The 18,469-nt window shown below is 46.1% G+C and overlaps 1 protein-coding gene across 1 annotated transcript; it reads right to left on the bottom strand.

Annotated features, from left to right (window-relative positions):
* Window positions 1-249: 249 nt before the first annotated feature.
* Window positions 250-18,337, bottom strand: NOTCH4 (notch receptor 4). The gene is made up of 34 exons (XM_053473549.1): window positions 18,235-18,337; window positions 15,395-15,473; window positions 14,891-15,024; window positions 14,325-14,660; window positions 14,107-14,229; window positions 13,724-13,954; window positions 13,151-13,306; window positions 12,800-12,985; window positions 12,149-12,262; window positions 11,746-11,859; window positions 11,400-11,633; window positions 10,995-11,105; window positions 10,725-10,914; window positions 10,324-10,469; window positions 10,099-10,212; window positions 9,764-9,880; window positions 9,247-9,399; window positions 8,869-9,097; window positions 8,496-8,697; window positions 8,112-8,265; window positions 7,812-7,996; window positions 7,389-7,518; window positions 7,034-7,279; window positions 6,608-6,720; window positions 5,897-6,219; window positions 4,877-5,269; window positions 4,002-4,162; window positions 3,647-3,860; window positions 3,330-3,411; window positions 3,103-3,244; window positions 2,700-3,007; window positions 2,429-2,576; window positions 2,053-2,150; window positions 250-1,919 (listed from the first exon to the last, which is right to left on the bottom strand). The coding sequence occupies exons 1-34, from the start codon at window positions 18,284-18,286 to the stop codon at window positions 1,077-1,079; spliced, it is 6,561 nt and encodes a 2,186-aa protein (XP_053329524.1). The 5' UTR covers window positions 18,287-18,337; the 3' UTR covers window positions 250-1,076.
* Window positions 18,338-18,469: the final 132 nt, after the last annotated feature.

Raw genomic sequence — 18,469 nt, 5'->3', positions numbered from 1 at the left:
TATATCTTCAGATTAAATTAGAGATTATTTGTAATTTTTTAAACTGATTCCAACAATTCATCGGAAAGGAGGAGGTATACCCTGAATTTTGTGAAATAAAAAAAAAGATATAATAAAGGAAGTGAAATTAGTAAAGAAAAACTTTATTTTAATCTGAGATATAAAAATAATTAAAAAAAATATATATTTTTATTAGATTTAATCTGAGTGAGTAAGGGATAGTATCCAATCAAATAAATTACTATGTGATTTGCTGCAGTAGAAATATTTAATGGCAAATTTAAAAACCAATGATATTTTATTATTTATATAGCACCAACAATTTATGGCTTTTTTTAAGACTCTTAGAAAAGAGCGATATCAGGGGAGGAAAGAGGACTACACGGGTAGGCACTTGGAAGGCATGATTTGTAATCAGCTTCGTCATTATGCCAACAAAGACAGAGAAATAGCATATAACACGTTATTCATTTATTACGCCTTTAAGTTAGAAATTATTTGATATCCAAAATAAAAGCAAAATTCCAAGGCTTTGACAAACCATCTGTAACCATTACGACAATAACATATTTTATATAAAAAATGTACGCAGATGTTAAATTCCAACACCTTGGAATGGTTGGGGGGGGGGAGAAAATTTATTCAAAAAGGTGGTAAATTCCTGAAATTGTGATGCAGAATCCATCAGATTCTTTTACAACTTCTGGAGAAAAGCCCAAATTAACAACAAAATGACGTTTAATTCCCGAATATGACGTTACAAGCGACTCAGGACACAGATAGAATGTAGAATCCAGTGTTTCGGTAAGAAGACACACATTAAGGACTTGATGCTGTTGTTGCGGGACACGTATCACATGGAACCCTTTGGTACGACATGCCAGGAAACCCACTTATCAACCCTGTGATAGGACACTTAGCGTTAGTAAAGGCACAGGCTGGCTGGAGCTGACTCCTTAGACAGAATGGAGGCCTGGACAGCACACATTGTGTCCCTGATCTGGCCACCATGACCCAGCAGGACAACCCTACCCATCGCTCAGATAAGTTTTCCAGCCTTTCACTTGACTTAGAACTTATGGTGAGGCGATGCCCCAAGTGTTTCGAGACTCCGGGGAAGGTGTGAGGAAAGGATGGTGGTGCATGCAAGTCATTTGGGTAGTGGATATTTCCTCTGGGCTGGCAGGGGAAGGGTAGCCATACTGTGAGGGAGGCGGTGTCAAGTAGAGGCTATGACCCAACTGGTCAGTGGGGGTGCAAGGCATGTCCTTGGCGGGCTGAGGCTCCAAGGATGGAGTTGGGCAGTAGCCTGGAACTGGATTTTGGCATTTTGGAGACTGAGGATGGTGAGATTCTGGGAGCCACTGGGCACGAGGAGATACTTGTTGACCTCCGCCTGAGTAGGGTGCCTCAGGGACTGCAGTGCAAAAATGGACTCTCCAACCTCTATTTCCCCACTGGCATTGGGCCACCCCTGAGGAGAAGGAGCCACTGCGAGGATAAGGAGGGCAGTTACCACCATAAGTGGGCATTGAATGATGCGACTGACAGCAGCTGCCTTCTGTTGGTGGTCCTGCTGCATATGGCGGTGCTGAAAGAGGTGGGGCATTGTGATAACAGGAGCTGCTCAGGTCTATGTGCGGCAAGGGGGGCGGTTTGGCAGTGTCCTTGGGTCGAGGTCGCGGAGTCTTTTTTGCATGAGGTCCTCCAGGAGGATGTGCCGCAGGCGTGTTCCTGTTGACTATGGGTCCACGTTCTTCCAGAAGTTGTTGAATGTCCCTGTGTCCCCGCTCCCGAGCCACATGCCGTGGCTGATGTCCTACATGATCAGTGAGATCTCGATCAGCCTGGTGTTCGATGAGAATCCTGGCAGCCTCAAAACTTCCTTCCCGAGCGGCCAGAAAAAGAGGGGTCTGATCCTAGAGGAAGAAAATAAAGGGTGAAAGGAAAAAAGTAATGAATACAAATATAAAACCAACCTAGCAGAGAGAGGTGAACATTTTCATATAATCGTCTTTACCCTCCCTGCTGCACAGAGTATTGCCCTCTTACCCTCTTGTCCTGTAGATCTTTGTTTGCCCCATGGCACAGCAGAGTCCTGAGTGCCGGCGCATTATTCACAGCAGCTGCCCAGTGAAGCGCCGACTTACCTTCGGGGAGAGTGAGAACAGTAAGAAGTGGAGAGAAAAGACCAGAAGACAGGAGACAGAAAGTCCTCATCTCCTCTTTCCCTACATTATATTCCAACTGATAATGTGCTCGCTACGTATGACATAATGTAATAATAATACCGGGTACCACAGCTGGAACTCCAGTGTTTGTCAATTACAATCCTTTCTAGAATCTTTCCTATTCTCTCCTGCGAGGCCGGTGTGATGGGGTTAAGAGGTCTTTCCAGATGCACCTTGGAATGTTGGTACATACATACCCCTATTATCTGTCGCTCCAATATCAGCACCACACGATACCAGCTCTTCCACCATGTTTTGTACGGGGAGTCGAGAGGCCAAGATGAGCGGAGTGGACCCGTCATTCATACGAGCATCGATATCGGTCTGCCGGCATCGTAGGAGAGACTTGTGGAGAAAAGAGAGTTAGATTTACCAAAATGATCAATTATATAAATATTCACTATTTGTTTGTGAAATGCATTTCTACTGGCTCTGGCCAATAATCTATCCTGATGATATGCTGTTCACCTGGAAAGCGCCCAGAGCATCAGCTGCGATAGCGGTATGAAGCGGAGTCCTCCCCAGTTTGTCTTGGACGTTGGTGTCTGCTCCGGCGTCGAGCATGCACTTGATGGCGTCTTGCCTCGAGAATCGAGCAGCCAGGTGAAGAGCTGTCTCGCCGGTGGAATCCGTCTGGGCATTGAGACTGGCCCCCTGACCAATGAGGTCAGAGATTACAGCCGCAGAGCTTTCTACCTCTGGGGGATCTTCTCCGCCGCCAACGGGTTCCAAGCCCCCTCCAGCACAAATGGCTGACATTAGAGGAGTCACTCCGTCTGCGGCAATAAACACAGAATTGGCCGATTAACCTTTTCATCATGTAAACTTTCAGATTATTGGTTCCAATGCAGAAATATCATTTGGAAAGCACCTGGGCCTCTCGCGTTGATGTCTCCGCAATCGGGTTCCTCCTGGGGTGGTGTCAGGGCAATGCACTGGGGGAAACGCACGCCCGCGTCGATGTGCTGTTGACTCCACTGTCGATGGTCGTGGATGGATGAGTCTTCAGCAAGCTGTAACATTAAACGCAGTGATGAGTACGTGAGTATCTTCTCAGAAAGGAGGGTCAACAGTGGTGGGAATGGAAGCATATCTCACCCTCAAACGCCTGGATTTTGGCTGCACAATACCTTCTTCTGGGGCTGAATCGTCATCATAGCCTGGATCATGTTTTAACGGCCTAAGAAAGAGATAAAGAGAAGGTCAAGCCATAGAAGTGATTTTTATGAAGAACGCGACAAATAATGTACGTCTTGAGTCAACCCCAAGTTGAACCCCATCACTTGCTTTTGGCTAGGAGGGTTTAGGAGGGTTATATGGAAACGCTTTTATTGCAATTGGAATAAGGTAGAAGATATATCTGGCTGGTAAATCCCCACATTGCATGGTTCTCCTCATGCGCCACACGTGCTCACTTGAGTCGGACAGCATCTTCCCCTACAGGCTCGCGTCTCCGGCTACCGTCTGCTGCCCGGTGGCGACTGAATCCGGCAGGCAGCCACAGAACTCCATGCTGGCGTTTTCTGCTCAGCTGCACCCCAATGAAGCCCCCTATTATTAGAGCCACCAGCGCCCCAATGGATGCCATAACCAAAGGCCACTGCAGCTGGGAGATCTCGCTTACCGAACCTGCGAGAGAGACAGAACAGAGAAGAAGTGCCTTGTGTGAGAGAGCGAATGTGGTCATGTGGCGTAGGTTTTGTGCCAAAAAACATGGATTTCGGAATTTGGTTGAATTTTAGTGGTATTTTGGAAGGGAGCGGCTGCTACCTTTTTTTTCGTCATTGTGTTGCACCCCTAGGAGAGTGTAAGGCAGAATCTCCTCTCGGTTGACGCTGATGGCCTCCAGAAAGTGCGCGGCCTCTTCGGCGGTATGGAGGCAGGGAGGTCGGTCGCACTTTGCTCCATACACCCCGAGGTAGAGGACGCAGCTGTGAAAGATATTCAAATACTTAAATGTAAATCCTGTCTCTGCAACAGATAAAATACAATTTATAAGATGCTGGCGGCGGGATTTTGCTTTTTTTTTAGCAACTACTTTTTACGTATACGACAGGAGCAGCCATCTTAACGTCCTGTTTATAGGTTTATTCCTCCCCATTAAGTCACCTTAACTTCTATGGAGGGCGATTCCATAATTTAATAAATAATCATATTTTCGTTACTCTGGTGCCATCATCTGTCCAAATGATATCTTCAGAATCATGTATATTTATCACGTATATTTATTCTGGTTCTATGGGCCCCGCAGGTTATTTACTTATATATTTATTTTTATTTGGTTGAACCAAAATAATACGTTTCCGTGTAATGGCACGACATAAAATGTTTGGTCCCCAAGCTGCACGAGATATTTCCGACTTGTATATATGTCCGCATGAAGTTTCCACGAGAGATGTTTTTAAATCTACGCATTAGAATCTGGATAATCGCGAGGAGACCTTTGCTTGCGTTGCTAATAAACTTAATGACTCAACGGGGTGTAAACATGGATTTCAAGGCTTTTGGCATCACTCGAGAACTGGTTTGGTGTCTTCTCGGCACTCCCTTCCCCAACGTAAGCTACGCCAACGATCACCATTTCTTTACCCTGGTGAGACACCTGTGTTTCAGGTAACCTCTCACCCCCAACGCTGGCTTCTTACCCAATAGTCTGGTCATCCTCTTCCCCATCTTCTCCTTGATCCCTCTCGGGGGAGGAGGTCGCCGTCTCGTATTCCCACCTCTGTAGAGTGTCTGGTGACAGCTTATTTGGGTTGTCCCTCTTCCGATACTTGAAGAGCATGTCTCCTTTGCTGTCCGTTAATAACTTGATGCTGGTCCGGAGGAAGATGGAGAGCGAGCGCAAGAGGACGGTCACATCTCGCCGGTGAAGCACAGGAGGGGCATAGTTCAGCGCCAAGATGAGGACTCCCCCAGGATGGTCACTTATATCACTGGAGCAGTCTCCTCCATCCCAACCACACTCTTCTTTGTCACAACCTTTCTCACAGTGACCATTGGCAAAGTGGTCGAGGCAGTATTTATCATACAGAGGGCTGAGATATCGAGGAGAAGAGGAGTGAAAAAACAGAGATTTAGAATATAAGAACAATGGAAACATGAACAGGGCTCGTTCTGGATCATAAATACCCATGCCCCATTGGGTTTGAGGTAATGACTCATTGATCAACACATCCTAATGGATTCTCGCGCCAAGTGCTTCATTTCCCCAAAACAATTGACATTAACAACAAGCTGGTGCCCCTAATATCAACAATCTGGGTGTCTCCATGGCTGTCAGTCATATTTGGAGTGAGTTTTCCATCTCAAACACCACACAGTGCTGATGCTTTATGGCAATGCTAATGAAGTCAATTTTTTCATTAGTTAGTCAATTAAGCGATTAAGACTGAGCCATTCTATTGTTTCCTACAGGCGGTATGATAAGGAGGTAGGAAGTTTGTCTAGTAGATCGGGCTTAGATATTTAGTTGCCTTAAAACATTATATTACGCAAAAAATACAAACAAGTGTTAGCATGTGTGAGTGTATGTCGTTAGCAGGCATGTGTGTGCACGTTACTGTATGGAGTTAGAGTGTGTATTGGAGTATGCTGTCAGTGTGAACAAGAAATACTGCACCCAGACACCACTAACTAAAACTAAAAAAGTGACAATGACATACTTGCACGACAACGTGACGTTACAGTCGAAGCCGTCATACAAACATAATTTGTTGTTGCAGTCACTGTCACAAACGCCATCTCGGAACTTCTTCCTGCACTCTGCCTCTGTGCAATTTTGCCAAGGTCCACTGGAAGCGGGGGGAGGGGTGCTTGCAAGGGTCGCGGTTGGCCTCCCAAATTCCAGGCACTGGGGTCCGGAAAAGCTTCTTGGGCATAGGCAGCGAGGAAGCCCCCCGTGTGCTGGCATGCACTGCCCCCCGTTATAACAGGTGTAGGGGCCACAAGGAACTATGGAGTCACTGCAGGTGGCTCCAGAATATCCCTGGGAACAGATTAAACACGATGAAGAACAGCGTCCCCAGATAAGAGGGGGTAGTAGAGGCATACAAAGCCAAATAATATGTCAGTTCTGTATATATATTTAGGAATCTTTATATTCTAGTATGTAATAACTTTATATACGGTGTGGCGGTTAAATAAATATTTCTTCTGTAATATACAAAGTCACCACAGGGCGTCCCTATAGCCGTAAGATTTGGGCCTTTTTTACTTCATCAAGAAGAAGGGGCTTCGCCGCCAGAGTCTCTCATTAAGGATTGTATTTCTCACGCTGGGTCTATGAACATACAATAACGCTTCAGAACATGAATATCTTATTTCAGAGATTGTGAGACGCGGCAGACAATTCGCATTAATAAGTGGAACGTTACCTGTGGGCAACTGCAGGTGAAGCCAAGTGGAGTATTAATCGCGACCGCGCACGATCCTCCATTTAAACAAGGATTATTCTCACAGAAGTTTATTATCTTCTCACACCTTAGGCCTGATGACAATTAGAAAAGATACAAAACGTGGTTAGATAAGGAGATGAAGGAGAAAGAGATAGAAGCTACGGAGGGTAAAAGGATAATGAGAGAGGAGAGGGGAGATAAACAGGTGCGAGAGAAAGGAGAAAAGGGACAGGAAGGAGAAGGACATCGGTAGAAGCAAGAAGGGAGGTCAAAGTACTTTACATAAATAATACGACCTGAAAGAAATTTGAGGGATAAATGGTTTTAGCAGAAAGATTGGAGGAAGAATGAGAAGGAAGAAGCATTAGAGGAGACGTTGGGAGAAGGTCCCAGAAACAGTCCCACCTGTGTAGTGCCGGTTACATTGGCACATGTAGGAATTGTCAAGCTGCACGCAGGCGTGCGTCCCCTGAGGGTGACACGGATTGGACAGACACTCATTCACGTCCCCTTCACACCTGTCACCAACAAACCCTGGGGGGCACAAGCAGGAATAGCCCCCAACCTCGTCCTTGCAGGTGCCTCCATGATAGCAGCGGGGTTCTGATGTCACAGGGGCGCAGTCATCAAAGTTAATTTCACAGTGAATTCCTGTCATAGAAGAACAAAAAATAAGTCCCACATCTCCATAAAATCCCAAACCTCCCTCGAATTCCTGTTCTTTAACCCCCAACTTTCCACAGCCCCTGCCTTGGCTCACCTTGGGTTCCCGATGGACACACGCACTGGAAGTTCTCGCCGTGCGCTACACACTCCCCATTGTGGTGACATGGTTGGGACAGACATGGGTCCCTCTCTGCGCATGTGTCCCCAAGGTACCCGGGTGCGCACTATAAAGCAAAAGTAGACAGAAAGAGCGTTGTAATCTCTGGTGTTTCTCCAAAAATCTGAGATACATTTGATAAGAAAGTACCATTTGATATTGACGAAACATCCAACTTCTCTACATCTCCAGGGTCTTCATAGGAGACCAAACTTTACTTTTTACAAGGTACTCTGTAACTCTACTGGCACCCCAAGCGTTGAATAGACTCCTCTATCTATCCTATCCTTGTTCTCTTTCTGACTGTCACATCTTCCAAATTCCAGAATTCCTCATTCACCTCCCTATTATAAAAATTACCTGGCAGGAGAAGGAACCAGCAGCTTCCTTGCAGTATCCCCCGTTGTGACATGGATTTGGGGTGCACAGGTCAATCCTCACTTTGCATTGGGGTCCAGTGTATCCAAAAAAGCATCGGCACACATGAGACAGCCCAGAATCCACGCATTTTCCATGTCCACTGCAGAGAGAGTTCGGATCCACCCCTGAGAGAGGGCCGCAAGCGCGGAAAGGTAAGAACGTTCAGAGAGGAGCGACTAATCGATGTAAAGCGGAGTAAATGTATATATACGAGAGTAAAGGTAGGGTTGCGCTGGGTACCTTCTCTGGCGGCTGTGGCCCTGCAGGTCATTAGGGGTGTCTCGCAGTGACTCCCGATCCATCCCAGGGCACAGATACATCGATACCTCGTCCCGGTCTGAGAACAGGTTCCTCCGTTCTGACACGGACTATTGGAGCACAAATCTACAGGAACCTGTGTGCACATGGATCATCGATAATGTGCATTTCTAAATAAGAGCGTTCTATAAGGTAATAAATGTCAGGTTTACACCATAAAGACAAATAATATCCATCTGATAGCTTCCTCTATACCTTCTGCCTCTTTACACCCCATTCTCTTTAGGTTGTAAGACTGCAAGCAGGGGCATCTTTACTTTTCCTACCAGCGGGCGTTTAATGAATTGGTTCTTAGAACCCCCTTACCTCGCAGTTGCCCCCGGTGTAACTCTGGGGGCAGGAGCATTGATAGCCTTCCGGGAGGTCCTCACAGATGCCTCCATTTTTGCATGGCTGAGGATGGCAGTGACTGAGCTGGGACTGGCACTGCTCGCCGGTGAACCTCTCCGGGCACAGGCAGGAGAAGCTGGCAATGCCATCCATACAGGTGCCGCCATTCAGACAGGAGCTAGAGTTATGGCCCAAGAGAAAGAGACGGCAATAAATACAAATATCATCTATTTATGCCATCGGTCCCATCTTTTTCATTGAGCCCACCCATTGTCTTCTCCTCCCTTTAGCCTGGATACTTGGCTGCCTTTGGAGTCCCAAATGGGACTGCATGACCTGCGATCCTCACCTGTTGGTGCAGTCTTGCGAATTCAGTTCACAGTCTACTCCCTCGAAGCCTTTTTCACACACACAGATATACGAGACGCCTTGACTCCTGCAGGATCCGCCATTTTGGCACGGTGAGGACGCACATCCATCCACGTTCTCCTGGCACGTCTCCCCCGAGTACCCAGGAGGACACAAGCACAGGTAGGAGTCGTGCAAACTGACACACGTGCCCCCGTTCTTACACTTCACTAATAAAAGACACAGGGAGGGTCAAATTATTCATGGGGGGGAGACGTGAGTCAAAGAAAAAGGAAAGTAACTTTATAACGAGGGAGAAACAAATAAAAGGCTCGGTGTAGAAGAAAGAGTAATATTTGTATAAATTATGCAGTCTGACCTTGCAGGCAGCGATTCTGTTTTGTATCGCAGTGCTGTCCGGTGTATCCATTAACGCAGGTGCAGCTGTATGCCCCAGGGGTATTAAAACAACTGCCCCCATTCTTACAGGGATCTGTCTTACACTCATCCACATCAATCTCACACAAAAAGCCTGAGAAAAAAGAGAGAGACAAGATAGGAAAGGAGGGAAGGAGAGAGAGAGAAAGAAAAGGAACGAAAAAGAAATGGCAAGAAGAGAGGGGGAGAAATGAAAGGCATGATAAAATAGAAAAAATGGGCAGAAAGAAAGAAGAAGGAAATCATTACAATCTATTTGTTCTGGAAAATAACTCGAATTCTGTGTTGAAATAAAATATGACACATTCTGAACTAAAACATCATGAACTAAAACATTCTGCTATACGGTGAGATGATCGCGGACCTGCCCTGCTCTGGAGATAATTACACACCGAACGTCTGCTTTAAAATAGTGATATGAGATTCTGTTCAGACTGAGAACCCCTTGGACGCCATACCTTGCCACCCCACGGGGCACAGACAGGAGAGGGTCTCATCCCCAAACGTATGGCAGCTCCCTCCATTCTGGCAGGGGTCCGAGTAACAAGGCGGAAGAAGGACATCACAGCGGGCTCCTGGGAGAAGAGACAAACAAAAAAGGAATGACTTTTACCACTAAAAATCTCCATGTTATGGTTAAATACGTAACTAACAAACATATACCGAGCAAGTACCAAAAAGCTTTGACATCCCTTCACACACAGAAAATAAGGGACTGGGGCAGAGAACATTGGGATTAATGGATGATTTAACCTCTTAACACCGCTTACAGGGTTAAGTTCGTGTTACCTACCGGTATATGGGGTTGCGCATGAACACGTATATCCGGAAGGTGAATCCAAGCAAACACCCTCATTTAAACACGGATCAGACGAGCAGTGACTGAGCTGAGTGTCACAGAGCGCTCCTGCGATGGGTGAGGGATATAAGAAACATTTTAGATTATTTCCTGACATAGAAACATCTTTATTGGTATATAAGATCTCTATTCACGCATATCACATGTTTGCAGTGTTACCGGTATATCCAGAAGCGCATGTGCAGTTAAACCCGTCCCGGCGAGGCTGGCATGTTCCCCCGTTCTTGCACGGATCGGTGGCACATTGGTAGATGTAGGTATCGCAGGCTGGGCCTGACCAATCGGGGTCACAAACACAGTGATGCCTGCAAGATGGAGGAGACCGGCGGTTACAGAGGGACGGTGGTCGTCACAGCTTTTACCGACAGATATTGAAGCTTGAATTGTTTCAGAGAGGTTTCATTTTAAGGTCCATGGACGGTGAGGTCAGTGGCAGCCTGTGGCTGGACCAGGATTATTAGAACTGCTTCCTATCCTGAAGTTCTCTCCCTTCTCCTCACTCCTCCCTTACACCGGCTGCCTCAACCAATCAACAGCGAAAAGGACCTGATCTGGACTACCTGCTGTCCATTGCCTGGCAGCTCCCATGGACACACGTCTGGTTGCATTCGCTGTCCTGTAGGGCACAAAGAGGCAATAAGGTCCCGTGGGGGCATTGACACAAGAAACCCCCTTCGGTATTACTGCAAATGCCCCCGTTATCACAAGGGTTGGAGAGGCACTCATCAACGTCCGCGTCACACAGGATCCCTGGGAAAACGAGAGATGTTCATTAGAGGACAAATAAACCCAGAAGATAAACCCGAAGTTACAACTGTAATGTCTTTTACCTGAGAACCCGGGGTCACAATGACACCGGAAAGAGTTGACCAGGTCGGTGCAGTGACCGTGAACACAGGGGTTACTCGCGCATTCGTCTACGTTTGTGTCGCAGGTGAGACCTTTTGGAAAGATGAGAAGATGATGGAAAGGAGAAAGGAAGATATAAAGGAGATAATGTATCCAGTAGATTGATCCATGAGTTACAAGCAGAGGCATGAAATGGAATGAAGAAGAAAAAGGATGCCGAGAAGAAGGTAGAAGAAATGGTTCCAGTAACCAATAAATTGCAGTTAAAAGGATGGAGGCAAAGAAGAGACAAAAAGAGACTGGAGTCCTTAGACGTAGCCATGAAACGGAAGGAGGAGAAGAGGGTGAGATGCTGGGGTAGTGAAAAGAAAACGGTTAGGAGTTACCGGTGATGCCCGGTGGGCAAAGACACAGGAATCCATCCAAAAGGTCCTGGCACGAAGCTCCGTTGTGGCACGGCTCACTCTGGCATTCACTAATGTTCTGCTCACACCGGTCGCCAGTGTAACCAGGGAGGCAGTTACAGGAGAAGAACCCCGGGCTGTCCACGCACTCCCCGGAGTGGCACGGAGAGCTGGCGCACTCGTCTACGTCAATCTCACAGCGGGGACCCTGGAAACCTTGGGAACCAAAAAACAGCATGGAAGGAGGAAAAAAAGGGGCAAAGTTCACCAAGACTAACAAGAAACCCGGTTTTTAGGTGATAAACCATAAAATAGTTAATGCGTTTACCCAAAGAGCAGCTACAGTTGTATCCCCCTGGATGATCCTGGCATTTTCCACCATTTAGACAAGGGGAGCTGGCACACTCATCCACGTCGACCTCGCACAGTAGGCCTGTAAAACCTGGGGAGGAATAACAGAGATGCCATATATCAGTCTGCTTGTCAAGAAACACCACAGGACCGGGCAACTGCGCTAATCACGTGTCACTGCGATAATATCCATTCTAGAAAGAAATGTACGTAGAACCCCCCTAATGAGGAGGAATAATCATGCCGGTGCGGAGAAAAAGTTGATGTGGCTGCTCACGGGGTATCCACAAAAGGTGCAAACAATTTATTTCATTTACTTGACCATAAAATGTGCGATTTGAGAGAAGTGACAGATCTACCGTGAGGTGATGTCCACTTACCTGCAGGACAAGAGCAGTTGGCGCCGGTCGGAGAGTTTGAGCAGAGACCTCCATTTTGGCAGGGAGAGCTCCCACATTCATCTTTCTCTAACTCACAAAGTTCTCCTTCGTATCCTGAGAAGGAAAATAGAAAGGGGTTTAAATAAATGTATTTCACGGGATAAAATCTTTACAGAAGATAATAGACGTCGAGGTCCAACAGCACCCAACTGCGAAGCTCCATCTTAAAACTATATACATGTTCTAGCAGGCTCCTGGAATAATGATTATTTTCTTTAATACGGAGAATAGGTAGGTACGGGGTATTGGTTCAAGATAAGACGGAGTTTTAATTTTTGGTACCTTTTATTGGGTCAACATAGAAGAGTATCTATTATGGCCTGGGACCTCAGAACTTCCTCCGTTGGCCCAACAGAAGGTATCAGTGTTGGTTTATCTTACAACCTCGTTCCTTCCATGAAATCTCCTTCGTTCTTCATTTCACCTCATTGTTTTTTCTTCTCTTCGTTGCCGCTCTATCCCCTCTCTCTCTCACTCCACTTCCCTTCCTTACAAGTCTCACTTGACAGAACCCCCAATATATGTTCTTCCTTCTCAGAAGCTGCTCCTCGTCTCTAAAGTTCATTGATGATAAATGTTCGTTCTCCTTACCGGGTGAACACAAACATTTGAAATATCCCAAGTGGTCGAGGCACGTAGCGCCGTTATAGCACGGGTTGGACTGGCATTCATTCTGGTCGGTTTCGCAGCGGGTGCCGGTGTAACCCTTAGAGCAGCGGCAGTGGAAGGAGCCTTCGGTGTTCACGCACTCTCCACCATGCTCACAGGGAGAGGAACCTGGAAGCGAAAGGAGAAGAGAGAGAGAAAAAGCGAAACGAGTGAAATGTGAAAAAGTGAAATGGCGATACCCAAGAACTTTCTAAATGAGCCGATCACGAGACTCTTTATTAACTCTTCATGCTAGGCGCAGGTGAGTGGGGGGAGGGGCTTTGCACGGCTCACCTAACTGGCATTCATCGAGATCCTGGTGGCACGTGGGTCCGGTGTACCCGGGCTGGCAGCGGCACAGAACCGTCTTAGAAGACGGCTGAGAATCACAGGTGGCAGCCGGGTGGCAGGGGTTATTCAGGCAGCCATCTTGTTCCTGACACAACAAGCCTGCGGGAACAGATTCAGAAGAGCGTGGAACGGATCACAAAAAAAAACAAATACAACAAATTCCCCCCATCAGAAAAGAGACCAGCTTTGACCGGAAAGACCCATTTCTCCACAGTATTCGAGTCCCAAAACAGTTATTTACACACAGAATCTACCAAGTATCCCTCATTTTCTAGGAGCTCCGGATGTTTGCTGGGTATGAGGGTATCATGGGGTTCTATAGCCCTAAAAGCCCCGATAATGCGTACAGAATGAGGGGGCACAGGGGTCTGGGTCCTATAGAGGGACTTTTGAGAATTACAGCCCAAATAATTCATCTATATTCTATATAATAATAAAAACGTGTCACCAATATTTCCCAGCATGCCCCATCTCCACTTCGTATTTAGTTTCGCGTTTGAGACCTTAACCACTCACCGATTCTGCCAGGTGGACAGAGGCAGATATACGTCCCCACCTGGTCCACGCAGGTGGAGCCCAGCGCACAGGTGGCCGTGAGACAATCATCGATGTTGTGTTCGCAGTTCTCCCCATTCCAGCCGTTGACGCATACGCATTTATACCCCCCCGGCATGTTTTGGCAAGTGCCGCCATTCCTGCATATGCCAGGAGTCTGACATTCATCGATATCCCGGGTGCAATCCCAGCCTGAGAAGAGCAAGCACACGAAAAATCATCCAATATATAATATAATATATATATAATGCTCCTTATAGAGTGTAAGCTCACAAGAACAGGTGTGAAGTTTCACTACAATGGACCGGAGAAACGTGTCGGGTTACCCGGTTTTGGATACTTACCCTCCCACCCAGGGGCACATTGACAGGAATACGACCCCAGTCCGTCTTTGCACGAACCCCCATTCTGGCACTTGTGGTTGATACAATCGTCGATGTTCTCTTCACATTGTGACCCCGTGTACTCTGTAACAGTAGACCTGACACCAGTGAGTTTATTACCATCCAGCCGCCATATCCTATACATTATTCCCACCTGGAGTTAATCCTGACCCCCTCACCTGCCGGGCATGCGCACTGGTATAAATCCACGTCCCTCTGCTGGCACTTCCCTGCATTGAGACAGCTGTCTGGGGCACACACACCTCTTCTTATCTCACACCTGTCCCCGTGGTACATAGCGTCGCACACGCACTCAAAAGAACCCAACAGGTTCTTGCAGGTCCCGCCGTTCCGACAGGTTCCCACCGCCTGACATTCATCGATATCCTTCTCGCAAGCTTCGCCCTCAAAGCCCGGCGGGCACAGGCACACGAAGTTAGGCACGGTGTTGATACATTTTCCATTGTTCATGCAGCGGTTTGTTGAACAAAAGTCCAGGTACTCACAGTGTTTGCCTACACAAAAAAGGGTGTGTTATCTCATTGCCTGCTTTACACTTAGTTATATATATAAGCTGTATGTATTATAGCGTGATTTTTCTATGTTCCGATGATATTTATGAAGAAGATCCTCGACTCTCCTACGGCCCCTGTATTACTGGGCTGTCTATCTGGGCCTGGCCCCTTGGAGGTAAGTTTCCATCCCTTCCACATATATATATGACCCCTTCAGTCGCTTGTCTCACCTGTCCACCCGGGCAGACACTGACATTGGTATTCTGTGGCTGAGAAACGTTGACAAGATCCACCATTTTTGCAGTTGATAGATGCGCAAGGCTCTACGTTTTGGCAGCGATCGCCTATAAATCCAATCGGGCACCTGTGTGGGCAGAGCACATTAATACAGACATCAGAATGGGATCGAACCCCGGGGTTCCACCTGACAACAATTCCACACACATATTACGTGAACTATGTTATTAGGGTAGGTAGGGTTTTGGTCTTCAACTGGGTCATACCAAGATGGTGATCATACAAAGGCATCTGAATGACAGCGTTCCCTGTAACCCATCGCTTAAGCAAACATCAAACCTTAGTGTGCAGGAGACACCAGTGAAAAAGCAGGGGATATAAGCCTTTGCAACCAAAGGAACAAAGTAACATGTCCTCTCTAGCAGAACTTGGCATAGAAAGATGGAAACCATCGGCTGCCTCACTTGGCGTGTTCTGTATCGTCTGAGTACCGTTACCTGCACATCCATGTCCCGTTCTGCTCTTCACACACCCCTCCGTTTGTACAATATTCCTGCTGATTTATACACTGTAAGCCTGAGAGCAGAGGGCCGAGAGGGGCCAAAGAGGATGAAGGCAGAAGAAATAGACCAAGAAATGGAGTTAGAAAAGGAGGTTGGGAGCGGAAATAGTGAGATAAAAAAAAACTATTGTTAGAAAACATGGAGAAATAGCAAATATAACATTTATATGCAGAGAGCGATAAAAGTCTTACGAGCGGGGTATAAAACAGGTGATTGGGGTACTTGGTGGATGTCGGAAAGACCCCAGGAACCACACTGAGTATTAACCATTTCCTGTCCTTTATCCCAGGTTTTTTTTAGCCCCCGTCTTGGTCCATGTTTACGTTTTTCTGCCCCGTCATCGAGGCGTACCTGTTTTTGTCGAATTTGACTCACTGGCTAGCCAATACGTACCTGCTATCCCAAACTTTTATTATTATTTATTATTATTATCCCCAGAACGTCCTGTTACATTTATATATATCGGAATTTTGTAGAATTGTGCATTCGGATTCGTACAAAATGCATTTTTTAATGCATTTTGCTGAAGACAAGGAGGGACCCCCCCAATGAAAATGTATTTTATTATTATTATTATTATTATTATTTTAAATCATAATTATTTTAGGGCTATTAGTTTAATTTTAGAATTAGAAGACATCTCTTTATGTGATATGAGTTGTGTTTCGGTAATAAAATTACACAAAAAGCAAAGCTTCATATTTTTGTAAAGTGCAAAATAAACACAAATGATTAAGAAAATATTGTTCACACATAAGGCAGGGTTGGGGACCAAGTTTTGTTTTCAGCAATAGACTCCCGGCAAAGCCCTGTAGGTTTGTAGAGCACAAAAAAAAACCACTGTAAAAGGTTAACACAAAAACCACAAATATCGGCCGATTTGCACATAAACAGCTCTGAACCGGCATCCTGTGCTATAACCCGCCGGCTATTTCTGATCTGATGACACCAAGCACGACCTCTCTATGAGGGGATTAACACGTCCAAAACAAACATTGTGCTCTATCGCTACATATCCCCTGATCTATTATAACAAAGAGAAACCACAGATTTATCACCTGTATTCAAGCAGGGATTTCACCTGTATGATATATGGTGAGAAAAGCCCCAGTTGTGACGCTTAGACGTCATTAAATAAAAGTAGAACACGAAGGAGTGAGCCCCAGACGGTGTGACCCCGAGAATCTGCCCATTTACCTTGAGACTCTGAGACTCGGGTACAAAACGAGAAGCTTTCGTGGAATGACATCATCTAAAAATGTCATTTTTTTACTCAATATAAATATTGTGAGTTTCCAAAGGCTTCTTAAAGTGGATCCTACAAAAGTACGCTGGAACAGCCATCTTAAATATTTATAGCGGAATTTACTAATTATGCCAGCCAATAGCGTTTCTCTTCACCTTTGGTGGAAGCTGATTGGCTCTCATGCTCTTAAAATGAGGTAAATACTGTAAAAGCAAACATATATGTTGTATTTCTCAATATGAAGAACATACAGGAGTCGCTTTAATAACGCTAAGGTCCCTGCAGGCGACAGAGTTATTTTAATTTCACATACAATGAAGCCATTAGCATTGTAATATGTTATTAACATCCCGGAAACATTTTTTGGCATGCGGCCCCCAGGGGACTGAAGTTGGACCCCTTCTAGGAAGTGGAAGCTATTAAAGAGTCTATGGGGAGGGCGCGTATGGTATACATGTATGATGCCGAGAAGAGTAAAGCCTATGCAGGATATGGGAGGACCGCGGACAATGTATAGAATGCTAAAATGTATAGCTTAGTATTGATGTTGCACAATTTATGAATGCTTGATCTATAAGATGAAAGAATCCGCAGCGGGAGAGCTGGGGAGAGCTGGGGAGAGCGGGTGATGATGAACGGGGTGGAGAGCTCTCTTTTCCTGTTATTTTTCCTGTTTTGTTGGGAACTAAATAAATATAGAAATGTAATGATTCCAAACCGGCCGAAAAACCAAATAAATTCACAGACACATTACCAATACCCCTAATTATATTCATCCACTCCGTGAGCCCCAGCATGCATTATTATTATACACATCAGATGCTTTATTAAGAAATATTATTAATATTAAGTCGTCTCTCCTGTAAATCACAGAAATTCAAGGTCAATATTTCATACAACCTCTAAAAATTAAATGTTACCTGGAACCCCACAACACACCTCAAACTCACCTCATATACCAGATACAGACTAATAACCGAGGTTGGGGCTAACTGAAAAGAAGACAGCTGCTTGGATTTAATTTACTCAATCCTTCGGTCTGCACCAATTTCTCGACAGCACCTCATCACCCTCAGCCAGCTGATTGGGCGTCAAAGTTTTCCCTTTATTACAATGTATCAGCCGCTAGCAACATAAACAGCTCTGTCCGTGAACCGGCATCCTGTTCTGTAACCTGCCGGCTATTTCTGATCCCACCGCTGACACCAAGCACAACTTCTCAATGCGTCCAAAACAAACATTGTGCTCTGTCGCTACATATCCCCCGATAGCCACATCTATTACACCAAAGAGAAAGCACAGCCTTATTACCGCAGACAGTATTGTCTTCCCCAGATCCCTGGATTTTGGGTACAGCTCGGTCATTGCACGTCCACCATGCCTCGGTTCCTCTACAGAGCCATTACTTTCCACCAGTTTTATTTAGTCCCATTAAAGTCCCTTCAGTGCCTCTTTTCCTAAACAGCCCCCAATTCAGCGCACGTCAGATCTGACCCTGCTGCCCCAACCTGAGAAATGAGTTTCTTACCCCGGCAAAGAGGCAGACAGAGGAGGTACAGCCAGGTCCAAAGGGTGCCCATCGCGGCGTTTACATTAGCCCAGAAAAGGCAGGTTCTCACCAGCCGGCAGGCACCTCAACATTTTTTTTTGCCACCCCCTCTTCCCACACACCTCCTCCCCAAACTTACAATAAGAGAATACGTGAGGTCAGAGGCAGGAAAGCGCTCCCCCCGTCCTATATCGTTATAGGACATACTGCACCC

The sequence above is a fragment of the Spea bombifrons genome, chromosome 8, assembly GCF_027358695.1.
Source record: "Spea bombifrons isolate aSpeBom1 chromosome 8, aSpeBom1.2.pri, whole genome shotgun sequence".
NCBI lineage: Eukaryota > Metazoa > Chordata > Amphibia > Anura > Pelobatidae > Spea > Spea bombifrons.
The sequence above is the reverse complement of the archived record's forward strand: the minus strand, read 5'-3'. Positions and strand labels throughout refer to the sequence as shown.

What these genes read in the sequence shown, in the direction of transcription:
- NOTCH4 (XM_053473549.1), bottom strand. Translation starts at nt 18,286, where the DNA reads ATGGGCACCCTTTGGACCTGGCTGTACCTCCTCTGTCTGCCTCTTTGC. An exon ending in CTGTCTGCCTCTTTGCCGGG is followed by an intron (nt 15,474 to 18,234) that starts GTAAGAAACTCA and finishes CTCTGCTCTCAG; the next exon opens with GCTTACAGTGTATAAATCAG. An exon ending in ACACCGGGGGCAACTGCGAG is followed by an intron (nt 8,266 to 8,495) that starts GTAAGGGGGTTC and finishes ATGTGCACACAG; the next exon opens with GTTCCTGTAGATTTGTGCTC.